The sequence below is a fragment of the Colletotrichum graminicola genome, assembly GCF_000149035.1.
Source record: "Colletotrichum graminicola M1.001 genomic scaffold supercont1.34, whole genome shotgun sequence".
NCBI lineage: Eukaryota > Fungi > Ascomycota > Sordariomycetes > Glomerellales > Glomerellaceae > Colletotrichum > Colletotrichum graminicola.
The window spans coordinates 393105-410699 of NW_007361038.1; the positions used below are offsets into that span (position 1 = coordinate 393105).

A 17595-nucleotide genomic window follows, 5' to 3' on the forward strand; every position below is an offset into this window, starting at 1 on the left:
CGTTCGTTGATTGCACTGGCTTACTCTGTCTGCGCCTGTTGTAACGGCAGGAGACAGGCTGTGATAATGCAACTTGGATGATGCCTCCTTTGGCACTAGCTCAAGGCCATCAAGATACGTCAAAGTCAAGTAGGTGTCAGGCTAGCGGCTGTGGTTTGGCAAGACTCTGACCCAGGAGGGGGTACAGTTTGTAGGGGGTTTATTGGAAGCTCCCGGGTTTTTTGGTTTTTTTTTTACCTTTTCAGAAGGTCTTCTCTACTGTGTAAAATTCCCTTCACATGCCAGTTTATGTGGAATACCTACCCCCCCTGAGAACTCTGGCTCTCCTACAATTTCACCCCAGGAGCTTCTAATACCCCCCTACAAACTGTCGACCCCTCCTGGGTCCTGCCAGCGGACAAGTGGTGTGGAATGTTGCTCATGAAAAGCAAAGGAATCTCGAGGAATCTTAACTAGCAAGGATCAGGGGTTACAGCAATAAGGACAGCCAATCAAAAGCTACAGTAGGTAGTTAGGAGATAGGGTCTTCGGTGACGCACTGTGAAGTGACCTCGAGCTATTAATGGGTCCTCTCTTCGACTCTTCTTTGGGTTATCCTTATTGCTGTAACAAGAGTTTGGAGCCGGCACTCTAGCTGCCCCTGAGAGGAGCTAGATAGTGCGGTTTCCCTGGGGCGTGGGAAGCCCCCGAACTTGGTCGACATTTTGAGATGCCGTAATGCGTCTCGTTTCTTCCAGGCTAGAGCTGTGGGTACGATGGCCCAGGAGGTAGGTACACACTCGGGTGACAAAAAAGACCGCTGGTTTCCCTCTACACAACAGCCACCCTCACCACCAGTACTACAGCTCCTGTAATACGCAATGCAGCTTTTTACATGTTAAAAAGTTACATTTGTGAGTCCCCCTGAGACAAGAAAGGCTATAAAGTGTATAAAAGTATACATCTTACCTATTTTCTAGTATCTAAGAGCAATAGGGCCATAATATAACATTCTTCAAAAACGACGGTCTTTTTTGTCACCCGAGTGCGTACTAGTCGAGACTTGGCAGTGCTGCTGCCCCCGGTTCTTTCAGTTGTTCCAGTATCGCTCGACATCGCTACAGTACCTTCTTCACCATATATATAAAAGCCGTTGCTGGCCATGTCAAACACATAACATGTTAGCCTTGGTCTGCATCGCTACAAATTCAACCGCTCTCAACCATACTCAGCTTCAAACACGCTATAACCACTATGAGTTCTGACACGTTATCTACAGAAGTCATCTGCAGTGTCGTCTTTGGCACTATAGCATCGGTTTTGGCCGTTGTTGCAGTCATACAGAACTGCATCCGCAAGCGTGCAAAAGGTATGGTTGATCGCGCGTTGCCTGTTGATGACAGCATACTCAACTTTCTCGATACGCAGAACACGACCCCGAGCAGCACCTGTCATGGTATGGACATGCTCGGTCTGGTCTAACCCGGAGAAGGGTCCAGAATTTCACCCGTTGGAATCCGACAGCGCCCCCAACAGCGGCAGCACGCACCAGAGATGTTGGTGTCTTCGTCCCAAGCGTCAGCCCACGTAGTTGGCCTGCGTGAGCGATGCTAGAAATGCTGCGGTGAAACCATATAGAGGGTAGGTACATCGATGCAAGAAAAACATTTGTGGTTTAACACACGCCAAGGGTAGAGGATATCTGTTGACAGAAAGCATATCAATAGTTGTATCCAGCAGCAAGATGCATTTCAGCCAAGACAATACCCATGGTAACAGAAGGCTCAACACCAAAACCTCATCGGCTTCCAACTCGCTTCTCTTTTACCAAGGCCCGAATGCTTATTGTATACCCGTTTTTACTCCTCACTTCAGTCGATACTTCACCATATAAATATTTGCCCCGGAATCTTCCAACCTATCATGACCAATAGACCCATCATTCAGTCATTGTCGCAATGTCTCCTGCTGATTGTGATGCATCTTTATTCCTTGGTGCCTCTAAAAGCTCCCCACATATTTGTATCGTTGTTGAGTTCTTTCCGGAAGACCTTTACGTCGACTAAGGAGGTGTTGGTGATATAGCCTGATTTCTGCTATTGTGTACCAAAGTGGTGGTGGTAGTTGGTGTTGTTATTAGTTGTATCTCAGGTAGGGGTGCTGGGAGCACCCTTGCCCACCACCTTGAGCAAGGTTGAAGTCGATACTGCTGAGCGGTGAGTAACGTGACTTACTTGCCCCCCTTTTACCGCGCTGCTCTGGCGTCTGGTCGGCACTATCTTGGGGGGGGGGGAAGCTTCCCAAGGAAACCCAGTGGCCAGTAACCTCGAGCCCATATCCCTGCCCCGCTGGGTAGTGCACAGCTTGTTCACCGATGGGCTAGCGAGATCAGTGGCCTGAGGGCTGAGAGTAAGAGGCAATGGCAAGCCAAGCAAGGGAGAAAGAACTTTGATAGTGGACGACTGGGTTACATACACTAGACGGCATGCTCTTCAGTATCGACGCCTGGAGGTTGCTGTCTCTTATTAATCGAGTTCTCGTCATTTGTTAGATGCGCCTTGATCTATTACCCTTCAAAAGACAGCCAAACCAAACATGCTGTAGCCATGGCAATTACGTGGCTGGATTTTGATAATAATCTGCGCCAACACGCTGAAAGTATTTGGCGTGTCCAGGCCAATAATAGGCGTTGTTGATCTATGCCGTATTATGAGTTGTCGTTTCAATGACTTCGTGAGTGTAGGCGAGTAACGCTACTGACAAGAGATGATACGGAACAATCGACAAGGGTGTTGCGAGTCTGCACGCAGTCGATATGTACATCCCACTGTACTCATTGTATCTAAGCACACGAGGGCTGTCTCTTCCGCGGACTGTTCGGTATCTGGTCCTATATTTTCTCAAAAGAGAAAATAGATTCTCCAACTAAAGCCAATAACTGACTATGGCGCTACTAAGCACTTCAAGGTAAATAACAAGATGCATTGCTCCGTTGGGCTGAAGGCTTACCCTCCAGAACAGCTAGCGCTAAACATGCTCCTTTATATTGGCTCCGAGGGGGGTAGTAGGTGCTCTCTGCGTTTCTCAGGACACGGCCCGGCATATATTCAACAACAAAATTAAACAATCATAATTCCACTGTCTGTCGCTGCTACGGTCCCAGTGACATTTCGGTCTTTCATCAGCCATAGATATGCCTCAGCAACGTCCTCAACTCTACCGAATTTACCTGTTGGCATCGAAGCTTCGATTCCCTTCACCATTTCTTCCTTTTCCTCGGATTTCATGCCATCCCATAGTCCTGTATCGACATACCCAGGTGCGACAGCATTAACTCTCAAGGGCTTAAGCTCAACTGCCAGTTGCTTTACTATACCCTGCAGGCCGGCTGCGAAGTAAGAGACGACGGACCAGCCCGGGGCTGACTTATGGGCCGCGCTGCCGCTTGTTATAGTGAAAGAGGACTCGCTGCTCTTGGCCAGGTGTCTTGCAGCAACCTTCGCTGCCATCAACGGGGCGACAAGACGCATCTGGCATGCAGCAAGAATCTTTTCGGGCGTCATATCTTGTAGCATCATGAGGGAGAGCGAGTCTGCTGCCGTGAATACGACATGGTCGACGGGGCCGGATTGTTCGAATACGGCCTCTAGATTGGCTTCTGCATCCGAGTCGGAGAGATTGGCGGCGAAACTTTGAATCTTCTGTTGAGAAGAGGCCGGAACAAATGATTGGAGAGATATAACCGCCTGGAAGAGCTTGTCTTGTGACGATGATGAGATGGTGACATTGGCACCGCTGGCAATGGAGGCCTCTGCAATTGCGAAGCCAATTCCGGTTGAACCGCCGATTATGAGAACATGCTTTCCCAAGAGCTTGTTGTACTTTGATGCCATTGTTGCACGCAAATGGTCAGGAACGTGTAAGAATGACTAGCAATGCAAGATGTAGACAGTTAGAGATTAGGGGTGAATGGATGGATCATAACTTGGCAGATGTTGTTTCCTGAACCGGGGCGTTGTTCTTATACTTTCTATCACATGCACAATACAGAGTACAAAGGCGATGCATTGACAAGCATCACTTGCCGTATAAGGAAATCGTTAATCCCGCCCGATCCCGACATCATACTCCCCCGTCAAGTCTCCGCAAAAGCGGGCGGCTGCGGCAGTGCAGCGCCGACAATGGCATAGCTATTACTCCCCAACATGGTAGCGCAAAAGTTCATATGCCCTGAAGTGGATTAAAAAGCCTGTCGCAGATCCCAAGTCCGGTGCGCTAGTTATGTCCGTTCGGTCTCCAGCACTAACACTCCAACTAAGTCCGATAGCGCCCATATCATTGGCTGGTGAATGTAGGCAGGTTAATAGCTGTTCGCGAAGCAAAGTAAAGGTCAATGGTTTTGGCACAACGTTCCACGGACTTATCGGGGCAACTCTCGGACGGAAGAGCAATTTCTTCCTCATAGCGCTCTCCAACTGGGCATCTCGGGTACTTAAGTGGCAAGGCATTGTCAAAGTTGGATCCGCACAAAATATTTTAGCGTTTACATGCCGCACGCATTGATTATTAAACAATCTCTGGCAGTGATCATGTCGGTGAATGGATTGTTTCCACCACCTAGTGCTGGGCTTAGCGACACTTGTTAGTTCTCGCATGGGCTAATGCCTAGGCATTGCACTTGCTGTGTATTATTCAAACTCAAGGTTGGGAGTTGATCTGTAGACTTGCACAGCGTGCTTGACGTTCACAAACAACTCGGCATCCGATCTTTACAGACTGCTACCTTTGCAAGACGTCCGGTATTAAGAATCAGGTTGTCACTATCTTTAATTAGTATGTAGGGAAACCCCTAAAATCTTGAGCACACTGGTTGCAATGTCAAGATGTGCCAAAAGAGGTATGTAGACAAGATCAAGTTATGCCCATTGTAGATTTGGTTGTGCCCGCAGCCCTTGATTGAGGCAAAAAACAAAAAACGGAACGCTGAGAATCCGACTGATGCCGTTGTGCTTGCGGCAAGATGGAAACACACAATAGTAACAAGCGAGCAGAAGAATGGTGATACGCAAATAATATCAAACTAAGTTGCCATCACCACCTCGATGGTAGGTTCAATACAGCCATCATCGCCCATTGTGGCCGATGCCGTCGCTGACATACGGACGACACCTACCACACGGTTGTCAACGCCGTTCCGCGCCATGCTTGAAGCGAAGTCTGGTTCGGCAGTTGCTCTGTGTTATTAGGTATTTTGTACCATGTCAAGGAATTGGTAAGACCCGGTGCAAGTTAGAGGTGTTGCTTATCGGGTTATACGTAATGTGACATTCGTTTACAGGGTGAACTGGGCTAATGGGGGTCTAGAACGAATATCTCTAACAAGTGTTAAATTATGTGACAAGTAATACCCGATGAACGTCATCCTGGAAAGACCCTAAAGGAAGCTAAACGGAATGCAGCCGTTGTCAGCCGCAATGTAACAGAAGTATGTCAGCGACGCCAGTCATATGATGCTATCTATTGGGTCTAAACTGGCAGTACCTGCTAACTCGCGCTTACGTGTGAATTCAACTCCACAACTTGGGTATCTGGCAATTGGAGTACCCATGCATGCAGAAGGAGGCACAATAGTTGCTGACAGAAATAAATAGCGTACCTCACAATCCACTTCAAAAATAGGCTGCCTTAGTGAAGAAACATGGCCACGAATATAAAACTGCCTATATTGCCCAATATTTCCGTGCAGGTATCTTGCATCGTTTAACTAGAAAAGCTTTTATTCGCCGACTTCCGATCATATTACCGACGAAGTTCTCAAGCCTCAAGCCAAGCCACGGAATCCAATCTCTGCCGAAAGGGACGACTAAGAACAAGAACTATGTCCCCACCGGAAGCCCCTAGAGAGTCTCTGGGAATCGTCCTGATACACGGAGGATTCCACCGTCCCTCCTGCTTTGACCTCGCCAAAGCCCGCCTTAAAGAGTCTGGCTTCTCACCCGTCGTTGCCGTCCGGCACCCCAGCGTTGGATACAACAACAAACTCACGGCAGAGGATGACGCCCGCAATATCCAGGTCGAACTGAAGCCTTACCTAGACCAGGGAAAGGAGTTTCTTGCCATCGCACACTCCTACGGCGCCGTCCCTGTGATCATCGCGGCACGGGGCTACTCAGTGCCCGAAAGAGCTTCCCGTGGCCAGAAAGGCGGTATTCGCACTATTGTCTTCATAGCAGCGAATGTGCCCCCCAAGGCTGGCGAAAGCGCTCTGAGCGTCCTTCCCCCGGGCGTAGACATCGTCGATGTGGCTGATGGGCTGATGTCGGCAAATGCCAAAGCCAAGGCTGCTTTCTACGGCCCCGATATGCAAGACGGCATGGCAGAGAAGTGCATGGCAGATTTGCTGCCCCAGTCGCTGGAAGCATTGGTGGGCCCTACACCTCTCGGTGCGGACACTCTCACTGTCCCAGCTTATTATATCATTTGCGAGAAAGACCGAACGGTACCTCCCGCTACACAGGAGTATCTTGCCTCGACTATCAAATCCTTGAAGAGGGTGCTTCGGAACCCCGGTGGGCACTCGGCTTTCATCACGGAGGTTGAGAAGTTTGTCGAGCAAATCAATGAGATTGCAGACGAGGAGGCTGATACCGCTTGAGTTTGAAATGGCGAACAACCGACTTCGAAAGCCGAAGGGGGGCTGGTGGGCTGGACTCTTTTGGACTCAGGATAGAAATATCCTCGGCAGGGTTGCAGTGATTTTAACGATACTCAACATAGGGCGGGAATTGTTGGCCATTGAGGAAAGAATGATTGCTCTTTGCTATAAAACTAATCCTTCAATACATGTGCCCACTGAGAAAATCAGCCAACAACAGTAATGACCTGCTTAAGCAACTCGTCAGAGTCAGGTCTTGCTGGGTCCGCAGCTTCCAGTGCTTCTTGAGCATCAGAAGGAGGGTAAATAAGCTTCTGGTTGATGTAGCCTTTCACCCGCTTGGCCGAATCCCCTTGCATGTCTACCTTTCTCTCCCAACCTCCAGTAACCACCGCACCCCATGATCCAAGATCAAGGCAGCATCTGTACGCCTCTTGGGAGTATTTCAGAAGAGGCTTGCTGATAAGGTCCGCAGCGGCGTTGTATCCCGATACCCGGCCGAGTTGAAGGGCATGCTGGCAAGACATCAAGGCATGATGACCCTTATCATCAGCCGAGGCATAGGCCGCATCTCCTGTAACGAAAACATGGTCGGATGACAATGACCGGAGGTGATGGTCGACGTGGATACGTGAAAGCTTGTCTTTGGCCCCAGGGATCTGGTGGGTCAGGGGCGTCGCGCGCACACCGGCGGTCCAAATGACTGTCAACGTTTCAATGCGCTCCCCCGATATAAGGGTCACGCTCTCAGAATCGACAGCAGCAACTGCAGATCCAAGCCTGACTTCGATGGCGAGGCTTTCTAGGGCTTCGGTGATAACCGGACGAGGCCCCGGCCCCAGCTCGGGACCGATCTGGTCTGCGCCCTCGACCAGAATGATGCGCAGATTTGTCAAGTGCTTGAGGCGTTTTGGAATCTCAGCTACCAGCTCGATGCCAGTGAATCCGGCACCGCAAACAACAATTGTGTTGCGAGCAAGACTAGACGGACGGGAAGGGAGACCCTCGAGATGGGCTTCAAACTTGGCGGCGGACTCGAGCGAGTCTATGTCGAAGGCGTGCTGCTGAAGTCCGTCGACACTTTGTGGCCTTACCACAGAGCTTCCAGCCGCAAGTATAAGACGGTCGAAAGGTACGGCAGACTCGACGCCCGCTGGGTACCTAACGTGGACAATGTGTGCCTGAGTGTCTATGGTTTCGGCGGTACCTTGGATAAATCGTACTCCGACCGCTTCGAAAAGGGCCACGAGAGGGTGCTTGAAGCCAGAGGCATTTGGCTCATAGAGCCGTGGTCTCATAACCAAATATGGCTCAGGCGCTATGACGATGATGTCGATGATCCCTCCTTGATTGTTGAGGTTAAGGAGACGCTTCGCTGAGAGGGCGCTCCATACACCAGCGAAACCGGCCCCAATAATTACGATTGTGGAAGACATGGGTATTTGTCCTTGTTTTTGATGCGATATTAATGTAGAGGTGATATTGTAGCTGTTGCAAGTGTTGTGCGTTGAGGACTTCAGACTCAATTAGTGTGGTGATCTTGGATTGACGGAACATCTTGAGCGACACCTGTCTGGATTTATGTATTTTTTTCACCGACATCAAAGTCATATTCAATCATAAGAAAGAACCAACATAAGGTTGTATTACCTTCACTTTGAGACTGGCATCTCGGGTTTCCGGCGTCAACGGGTATGCTAGAAAAATCAAGTGCCAAAGTGTCGCCAACGTGGCTTACACTAGGCGGATACCCGGCTTGCGCCTAACGGGTCCCCGAATACCCGGGCCCCCGCCGCACCAGACGCACCACACATTCCGAACCCTTCCTAATCACAAGCTCACCGGTTGATTACCGTTAACCACCATGAATACTAACGGCGTTTCATCACACCAGAACGGCGGAGCTACACGCTCTCCCTTGGCTTGTTTGCCTTGTCGCTCACGCCATTTGAAATGTGACGGGCAGAAACCTCACTGCAACCGTTGCGCCAGTGCCTCTACGGAATGCAAATATGCTCCATCGCGCCGGGGGGGTCTGGATCGCGCCGCTCTCGCAGAGCGACGCAAGCGGCTTGCGGCATCAAGTAACGACAAATCAGTAGATAGCTCCAGGTCTCAATCCAGAGTGAACATCGAGCCGACCCTGGAATCCGGATCCCGGCCTGCTAACGACAGCTTCACCCATGGCCTGGGCTCACTCGATGGCACCAACCTCGGGTGTGACAACCCTGCCCCGACGGTATCAAGCATCATTGCACAAATACAGCTTGACATGGTCGACAGTGACCCTCTGATCAGCTCTTATTACGAAAGTTTCCACAACCTCCATCCGTTTCTGGTCCCTCGATGGCACTTTTTAAGGTCATGTCAGGACCCGAGCCGGCAGATCAGTTTGAGACCTCTCATTGCTGTCATGCGCCTGGTTGGAAACATCTACGTTGCCCGAGAATGGTCAATTCCGCTCAGAGATGACGTGGAAATCTCCTTCTCCCAAGCAAACCAAGCATGCCCAGTCATGGTGCAGTGCCGACTATTGTACTCCATGGGGCTGTTCTGGTATGGCTACAAAGTTGAGGCCAAGGAGCAAATAGGCTGCGCTGTCCGCCTGGCACTTGACATGGAGATGTTTCAACAAGAGTTCGCAGGGACTCACGCAGGCGGCGACCCTGTTCTAACCGAGAGCTGGAGACGAACGTGGTGGGAGCTATATATCATTGATGCATATTACGCCGGAACCTTGGGCACCATGAACTTTATGGTTGTGGATATCGAAGCCACTGTCGAGCTGCCATGTGAAGAGTCAGAGTATGAATCCGGAGTCAGTTACAACAGGACACTTAGACAGAATGACGTATGAACTTACCGGAGTATAGGAAATCCCGGAGCCAAAAACACTCGAGGATTTTGACTTCCGCGAATTCGCTCCCGAAGACACCTCATTCTCTTCATTCGCCTACCTTATCACTGCCGTCAGATGTGCGGCGTTGGCAATTTCCACAACGCCCAAGGTCGCCAGAAGAGAAGACTCGACGCAAATCATCCAGAATGCCGACTCAGTCATCGACGGATGGTCGCTTCTACTACCTCGAGACCGCAAACAGGTCATGACGAAAACCGGAGAAATCGACGAGCTCTTGTTCCAGGCACACTTGGTCATAAACGTGTGAGTAATTTTGTTTTTGACTTCTGCTTGACCAAGTTAAATGGACGTAAAGTTTTGATGCCTGTCTTGTAGCGCGACTATTGGACTACATAGGCCGCTGTCGGACCTTCGATTCAACCCCGTGGAGGACGTCTCTAGCTGCGCCAGAAAACCACCCGAGGAAACTACCAAACCAGAACTCATCAACATCCATACCGTTAGAGTCTTGCGATCAGTGGAGGCACAAATCCGCCTGTTGGCGCTACCGGTCCGACCATTTCACCACTCGCCTTTCGTCACCTGTATGATCAGTGAAGGGACGCTGGCATTGTTATCTGCTTGCAACTTTTTACTCAAAGGTAAGGAGTTGTCCATCGCACGTGACCAGATTCGGATGTCGATTGGCTGCCTCAAGACGTTGGGCGAGATATGGCCGAGAACAGCAAGAAACTTGCAGGAGATCCAGACCATTGCACGACATGTGTTGAAGGTTGGTTCCAAGGCGACGAGCAACAGCAACACCCCCAAGTCGAGCAGCGCGCCGAGTCTATCCGCGAGCCGGGGAGCGGTTGTCTCTCAGACTGAGCTGCCAACGAATGAAAGCGACGTGTTTTCTACCTTCGACTCAATGGACGACGTTTGTGGATGGTACGGCCTTGAGGATCTTGGTCCTCAATTTGCAGACTGGATCGGCAATGAGCAGTAGCGCCTTGTCTAAAAGACAACTAATCAATCTTGAAGGACAATGGACAGACAAAATGTCATATTAATAGCTATATTTTTTGACTTTTTCTAGGTATCTAAAGAAGCCAATAGACTATCTATCATCGCGAACAAGATACAATGCCAATGAAAATATGGTGTAATATGCTATGAACAAAGCTATTCCTCTAGTGTTAAGATCTCATATTCTTGAGCCCAATCCTGAAGTAGTCATCAATTACAAGAAACAAATCACAGCCTTCTTCTCTCGACATCGTTGTCTTGCATACGCCCAAGCGTTCTGTGCTTCTTCATAACCGAATGACTTCACCATAAAAGGCCTGAGCGAGCCGGCATCGATCATTTCTGAAGCTTGACGAAGCCGCTCGGCATTAGGAGCCACGATGAAGTATTTGTACCGCACATTGGGTCGACTGGAAGCCTCGTCAGGCCGACAATCCTGGAATGCCCAGGGCGGAGGCGGGTCTCCAAGAGTGACGATCAACCCGTCCTCTTTCACAGTCTGCCAAGATTTCTTCAGGACTGTTCCGCCGACAGTATCGAAGACGACATCCACGGCATCGACCTTTGATTCCCAGCTAGTTGAGGCGTAGTCGATCACCTCGTCAGCGCCAAGATTCCGCACAGCATCGTGGTTTTTGAGAGAAGCCAAGGCGATCGCATGGCTCTCGACAAGCCGGGCGACCAGCTGGACACCAATTCTGCCCACCGCGCCGGAAGCTCCCCTGACAAGAACCCTTATGCCGGGTCTGACCTTTCCATGGTCCAAGATTGCCTCGAATGCAGTCAGAAGCGGGATCGGGAGCGCTGCCGCTTCGAGATGGGAGATGGACGCAGGCTTGGGAGCAACCTCGTTTGCAGAGCAGATGGCGTACTCGGCGTGGCATTGCCCGCGATCTGCCGCGGTGAAGGCAAAGACTTCCTGTCCGACTACCAGAGATCCGCGATACTCTGGGCCAAGTTCGGATATCGTCCCGGATAGTTCGTGCCCTGGTATTCGTGAGGGAGTCTCGTAAAGCTCGGGCCAGAGGATCTCGTCGCCGGTGACACCGGCGGCAGTGACTTGTATCAAGATGCCCGATTTTTGAGGTGCAGGCTTGGGTAAAGATTGATTCAAGAATATCTCGGGTGATGTCTTGCTTCCTAGAACTTGGATGGCCCTCATTTTGGAAAGTAGTATCTTGTTGACATTTTCAAATGCTTAGCTCAATTTCGTCTCCGTGCTTCCGTGTCAGTGCTTTGTTTGTTATATTAATCAAGATTGTAAAGTTCTCCATGCGTTCGTAACAGAACAATTCAGCGAAAAGCTTCGGTTTTGTACATAACTTTAATGCCATTTGTCAATCTCGGGACCTCATTGCGAGCAACTCTCCCGGGATACCCGGTCGCCGGTATCAGGATTCGGAATGCCGACGGGTACCCGGGTATCCACACGTCCGCTAACGGATACCCGAACCTGGCCACGCGCTCTCCGGTTTTTCAACTCGGGCACCAATCTGAGTAATCACGTCTAGTCAGCACAGCTGTACGAATTGAAATGCCGGTTTCCGTTTTTTGTTGTTGTTAAAAGCATCGTAGTCTAAGCCCCCATAGCCATGTAAAGGACCAAGTGGTGCGGTTTCTTGGTCAAACTGTTGGAATTGCCCTCATATCGAACAGAACTAAAAAGGCGATGTCTATGTTCGCTATCTTTGGTTTAACAGATCCCGTTTATTATCCCTAATGCGAAGCCCGGAAAGGCTGATAGCTGATACAGATTGCAAGGAAGACCGCCAAGAACAGTTGCGGGCTGGCTGGGGCCGGCAGTCCTAACTTCGGGCTACAGATCCTTGCAGCACTCTGCCACCATCGCCATGATATCCCAATACAGCGGCCAAGTTTAACCACGTTGAGGTCATCTTGAATGAGGGCGCATACAACATCCCGCCCACAGGCCCCGTCAGATCACACACCTATACTCCGATGACGGCCGGAGGTGACATGAACATCAATGACAACCCTGGTTTCCACAACATGACGGGAAGCCTGAACCCAGAGCAAAGGCATGCGGTTCACAGACTGCCACTCGACAAGATACTCGAGGTCATGACTGAGAGGCAGAAACAGCAGCCAGTGCTGGCTGCCCCTTCCACCTCAAGGACGTACAAGGAACAATCTCCATCAACAATCTACTATGAACGCTCTCCCATGCCATATAGAGAAGCAAGCTACCCAAGCTCTATACTTTCCCGAAGTCACAGCGACAAGATGACGTGCAAAATGGCAATGACCCACCCAGTACCCTGGGGAATGGAAGTAATATGCTTAAAGACACTGGCTCGGCATGTTCAGCAACAGCAGGTATGCCAGCGAATATCTACTGCCTTTACGAGAGCAGACGTCTTATGCTAGAAGCATTGAATTGTCACGGGGGTGGTGGTGTGAATCTGTGAGGATACTGAGAGCATGCGGAAACAAACGAGCGCGGCACGGCGCGGATTTGGCAGTTCCTAGTGTCGCCCGAACCCCCGTCGTCGACCACCGGTTCCGAGATGCCAGAGTCCGCGCTCGACCTTTCGCGCTCTACGTTTCCCTACTTAGACGTCCGCTCCTTTTTGGCGGTGCCAATCCCTTGGATCCTGTTCTGGACCCTGGGGATGATGAAGTCATCCAGTTGTTAAATCTCTCGAGTTCGCGTTTCTGTCAAGGGCTGCACAGATCTAAAGGTTTCTGGTCTTCGTTCCTATGAAGACGTGGCGCAGGGTTCTTAGAGCGCAAACTCTTGTTATCTTTTATTTTAATTTCTTGTTAATATCGCTACAGCTAGACCTATTGTCGATAACTGGCAATGTCAAAGGCTAAACCAAGGATGCTGGCTAGTCAACTCCGGCAACCTCCTAGATCTTCAACCTACGTGTGTAACGGTAGACAATTTCCCTTTACAGTTCTAATAGCGGCTTAAGACTAAAGTGGCTGCATGAAAAGTCGATGGTGAATGGCTGATTTATAGAAGTGTTGAAGCCAAGATAACAATGAGGATGGGATGCCCAGTGTTCCGACTTGAGCGTTCCACGCCAATCTTCCGGCAGGTGAAGCATTCTTCGCCCATGCTTCCATATTCAGACTTCACCCCCATATTAGGACTTCATGACTTGGCAAGTACTTAGAAGGCCTTCTTCTGCTGCCCTGACAACATCACCAGGCGGATAGGGCAGACTAAACAAACAAATAGACCCATAAAGGTACTTAAGGCAGAAGTTGCTCAGGTGAAGTAATTGTGAAGGTTCTTTGGAGTCTGTGATGCGACCTCCAGGTTCCTCATCTAGAAACCGTAAAAGGGCTTCGTAATGAGAACCTTGTCGAACTAGGTGATTTGTCGGATCTCCAGGTACTCTTAGTTTGGGGAATATGATGACAAGGTCCTTGGGGGATCTGACTATGAAGTTGCAATAAGGTGTAAAAAGGTAGGCATAGGGACGATTTAAGGAGGATAAGCGCCTGCTTTAAACTGTAAGAGCCTCCGAGCCTTGAAAGATAAGGTGCAGTTACTGGTTTGGTCCATTTGCAGAATGGCGAATAAGGGAAATTGCTGATCCGGGCAGTTCGAAATGCGTTTGTACGAGGCTGCGGACTGTCAGGTAACTGCGCCCGAAACAGCCTAACAACAGGTTTACCACAAGCCGGGATTTGGACGGTTATGGCGGCCCGATTTTGAACCATTTAACTGATGCATCATTTCCATCGTTGCTTAATCGTCATTCTTACAGCGCATTAGAGGAGTGCTGTGCAATCTTTTCAGCGGAAGAAAAACCAAGCACACCAAAACCTAAGCCTCATACCGCCCAGTAAATCTCGACCTTGACGCTCTGAATGTGGTTGGCCCAGCCACCGAACCGCGCCTTGCCCCATACCGTGATCACATCGCCCAGCTTCAGACTGCGCACGAACTTCCCAGTTCCAGTGCCCCTGCCGCGGCCCATTTCAACCAGCTGGTCGGCTTCGGGCGAATCGGGGTGGATATCGTCAGACCAGGACCAGACGACCTCGTGGTCCAGGAATGGTCTATGCGCAGTCTTGTTGTTTTGGATCTTGAGGTTCTCGAGCGGGTGCATGTGATGGTGGTATGCGAGTTGCCCATGGGGCAGCTGTTCGACGGGGGGGTATATCGACTGCAGGCCGCATGTGCAAAGGGCCGGCTCTTCCCCGTCGGATGTGTTCTCGGATTGGGATTCCTGGGCAGACGCCTTGCAAGAACCGTCGCCTAGGTCGTCAGTATCCCCTTCGAATCTCTTTGGGTATGGTTCTTGCTTACATTTTCGATCCTTGTCAAACTTCTCCAGACCCGCTTCAAACCACGACCAGGATCCGCGGTAGGTTCCTTTGTCGGCGACGGCACCGCCCCAGCCCTGGTCTCTGCTTCGAATCTTGAAGACGATCTTGCGGACGGGGTTGGTCAGCATGGGCGGTCGCTCCATCGATCCTGTAAAGTACTCTCTCGGGGCCTCGGAGGTCATCTCGGTGGGGCTTGACATGGGTTCGAGCAGGGTCAAACTGCGGAGGGGCTCGGTAACGGGGGACCCGTCACCCGACTTGGGTGGGAGAGGGGCGGTCTTGAACGCTGCACCAACTTTCTTGAAGTCGCGGAAGCCGATCGGTGGGCATCTCAGGAGAAGCTTGTTCTCTTCGGATGTAGTGCCGACGACACGAAGATCGGTAGATATGCTGGCCTCCGAGTGCGCCCAATATTCGGCTTCGTCGATAATGATATCCATGATTTCCGGCGGTAACTTGGATGCCTTCTCCAGCATGATCCTAACAACAACGACATCGATGGGAGTGGGCTTATAGTTGCCTGGCTCTTGGGGCACCTGGTCAGGTTCGGGATCCTGCAAGTCGGACTGCATGTTGCCGACGACTTTGGCAATGATAGTACCGGCTGCGATCGCTGCAAAGGTTCCGGCGTATTGTTGCAGTGACGAGAAAAGCGACATGTGTGTGAAGTAGGTACCTTGGCTATCTGTTTGATAGCGTGGAAAGAGGGGTAAGAGAAGTTGGTTCGTAGGGATCTTAAAGTGCTGCTCAATCGTTGCGTGGGAGGCGACGTCAGTTCAGGTATCGGGCAATATTTAGTTCAGGGTCGGTGCACGGAGGACTGGGCCACCGAGCTTATGTGTACCTTTTCGTGTCAGTATCCGCACCTGTGACTACAAGTGAGTACCTACATAGACGGGAGGTACCACCTGTGTGTCTTTAAATTGACGTCAGTGGGGAGGTGGATCGACCCATGGTGGGGTTCTTGGAAGAGTCAAGACCCAAATAGGTAGCCTGATAACATACCTCTGGTTTATCGATAAGAGAAACAGCGCTCATCATCACGTGAAATTACACCATCGATAGCCACCGACAGCCGACGACGGGGCCTTTGCCGCTATAGCTCCGGCAGCTTACAAACCGGCTGCCGATGGGACGGCCTAGATATTCCTGTTACAGGCGCCCCCCCGAGAGACAATCTTGACCTTTTTTACAGCTGTGATTGTTAGTTCCAGCCATGAAGTGTCAAAGACTCGCCTCGGTGGCCCTTCGCCAGGCCCGCGCCCCGGTTTCGCGCGTACAGGTTCCCTCCGCATATCGGAATCCCAACAACGCTGCAGCGACACATCTCGGCAGCCGTCAACACGCCCGCCGATTCACTTCGAAACCGGCCCGCAAGGCTTCCAACAGCCCAGGCGATGCCTCGAACCCCGCTATGGCGTTTCCGTGTCTGGACGCATTGGAGAACCGATCTGCGACCCTCGAGGCAAGATACGAGTCGAGCGGTCCCGAGCCCTCTTACACGGCCGGCGCGACGGAAACATACCATTGCAAGGACCCCTTGTTGCTCGACTGGGGCGGCGTCCTACCCGAATTCGAGATCGCATACGAGTACTGGGGCAAGATGAATGCCGACGGGTCGAATGTCATACTGCTTCACACTGGCCTCTCGGCCTCATCACATGCGCATTCTACCGAGAGTAACCCCAAGCCTGGCTGGTGGGAAAAGTTCATCGGCCCAGGATTGGCCTTGGATACCGACAAATACCACGTTATCTGCACGAACGTCATCGGCGGCTGCTACGGATCGACGGGGCCGAGCAGCATCGACCCTGCGGACGGCCAGCGGTATGCGACCAGATTCCCAATTCTCACCATGGAAGACATGGTGCGCGCACAGTTCCGCCTTCTTGACGGGTTAGGGGTCGATAAACTATATGCCAGTGTTGGATCCAGCATGGGTGGCATGCAATCTCTAGCTGCTGGCGTCCTCTTTCCCAACCGCGTTGGCAGAATCGTGTCTATTAGCGGTTGCGCCAGAAGTCACCCGTACAGTATCGCGATGCGCCATACCCAACGGCAGGTGTTGATGATGGACCCCAATTGGAATCGAGGCTTTTATTACGGCAGAGTGCCGCCTCACGCTGGCATGAAACTGGCGCGCGAGATTGCGACGGTCACATACCGGTCGGGTCCGGAATGGGAGCAACGTTTTGGCAGGCGGAGGGCGGATCCCAGCAAGCCCCCTGCGCTATGCCCCGACTTTTTGATCGAGACATATCTGGATCACGCGGGTGAGAAGTTTTGTTTGACGTATGACCCAAATAGTCTGCTATATGTCAGCAAGGCTATGGATCTGTTTGACCTGGGACGTGAAAACCAGATGGCCGCCAGCGCGAGAAGAGCAGAGCGCGCGAAGCTCATGCAGTCCGGAGTCGGCCCTACGCGCAACGATGCAGCCTGCAGCCTCACTCTCCCTGAGAAGCCATATGAGGAGCAGCCCGAGTCCAACGGCGGTGCCTCGGACCAGCCTAGTGAAGTGTCTTCCAGGCCGCCCGAAGACCTCATCGCAGGCCTGGCGCCCCTGAGAGATATTCCGGCTCTCGTCATCGGAGTGGCCAGCGACATCCTCTTTCCGGCTTGGCAGCAGAGGGAAGTGGCGGAGGCTCTGAAGCTCGCGGGCAACAGGAATGTTGCGCACTTTGAGCTGAGCGAGGAGATGAGTTTCTTTGGCCACGACACGTTTCTGTTGGATTTGAAGAACATTGGCGGAAACATAAAAAACTTTCTTGAATGAATGGACTAG

General features: G+C 51.3%; 7 protein-coding genes across 7 annotated transcripts; 3 read left to right on the forward strand and 4 right to left on the reverse strand.

Moving 5' to 3' along the window:
* Positions 1–3098: 3098 nt before the first annotated feature.
* GLRG_07901 (short chain dehydrogenase) lies at positions 3099–3872 on the reverse strand (the record flags this gene model as incomplete). Its single annotated transcript, XM_008098586.1, has 1 exon — positions 3099–3872. The coding sequence occupies one exon, from the start codon at positions 3870–3872 to the stop codon at positions 3099–3101; it is 774 nt and encodes a 257-aa protein (XP_008096777.1).
* A 1985-nt stretch (positions 3873–5857) lies between these two features.
* Positions 5858–6634, forward strand: GLRG_07902 (uncharacterized protein; the record flags this gene model as incomplete). The annotated part of the gene is made up of 1 exon (XM_008098587.1): positions 5858–6634. The coding sequence occupies one exon, from the start codon at positions 5858–5860 to the stop codon at positions 6632–6634; it is 777 nt and encodes a 258-aa protein (XP_008096778.1).
* Positions 6635–6840: 206 nt separating this feature from the next.
* Positions 6841–8070, reverse strand: GLRG_07903 (uncharacterized protein; the record flags this gene model as incomplete). The annotated part of the gene is made up of 1 exon (XM_008098588.1): positions 6841–8070. The coding sequence occupies one exon, from the start codon at positions 8068–8070 to the stop codon at positions 6841–6843; it is 1230 nt and encodes a 409-aa protein (XP_008096779.1).
* Positions 8071–8498: 428 nt separating this feature from the next.
* Positions 8499–10482, forward strand: GLRG_07904 (uncharacterized protein; the record flags this gene model as incomplete). The annotated part of the gene is made up of 3 exons (XM_008098589.1): positions 8499–9485; positions 9508–9797; positions 9891–10482. 3 exons carry the CDS (start codon positions 8499–8501, stop codon positions 10480–10482), a joined length of 1869 nt encoding a protein of 622 aa, XP_008096780.1.
* Positions 10483–10716: 234 nt separating this feature from the next.
* On the reverse strand, positions 10717–11664 carry GLRG_07905 (zinc-binding dehydrogenase; the record flags this gene model as incomplete). The annotated part of the gene is made up of 1 exon (XM_008098590.1): positions 10717–11664. One exon carries the CDS (start codon positions 11662–11664, stop codon positions 10717–10719), a length of 948 nt encoding a protein of 315 aa, XP_008096781.1.
* A 2647-nt stretch (positions 11665–14311) lies between these two features.
* GLRG_07906 (uncharacterized protein) lies at positions 14312–15469 on the reverse strand (the record flags this gene model as incomplete). The annotated part of the gene is made up of 2 exons (XM_008098591.1): positions 14312–14739; positions 14791–15469. 2 exons carry the CDS (start codon positions 15467–15469, stop codon positions 14312–14314), a joined length of 1107 nt encoding a protein of 368 aa, XP_008096782.1.
* Positions 15470–16026: 557 nt separating this feature from the next.
* GLRG_07907 (homoserine O-acetyltransferase) lies at positions 16027–17586 on the forward strand (the record flags this gene model as incomplete). Its single annotated transcript, XM_008098592.1, has 1 exon — positions 16027–17586. One exon carries the CDS (start codon positions 16027–16029, stop codon positions 17584–17586), a length of 1560 nt encoding a protein of 519 aa, XP_008096783.1.
* Between the last annotated feature and the right edge of the window lie 9 nt (positions 17587–17595).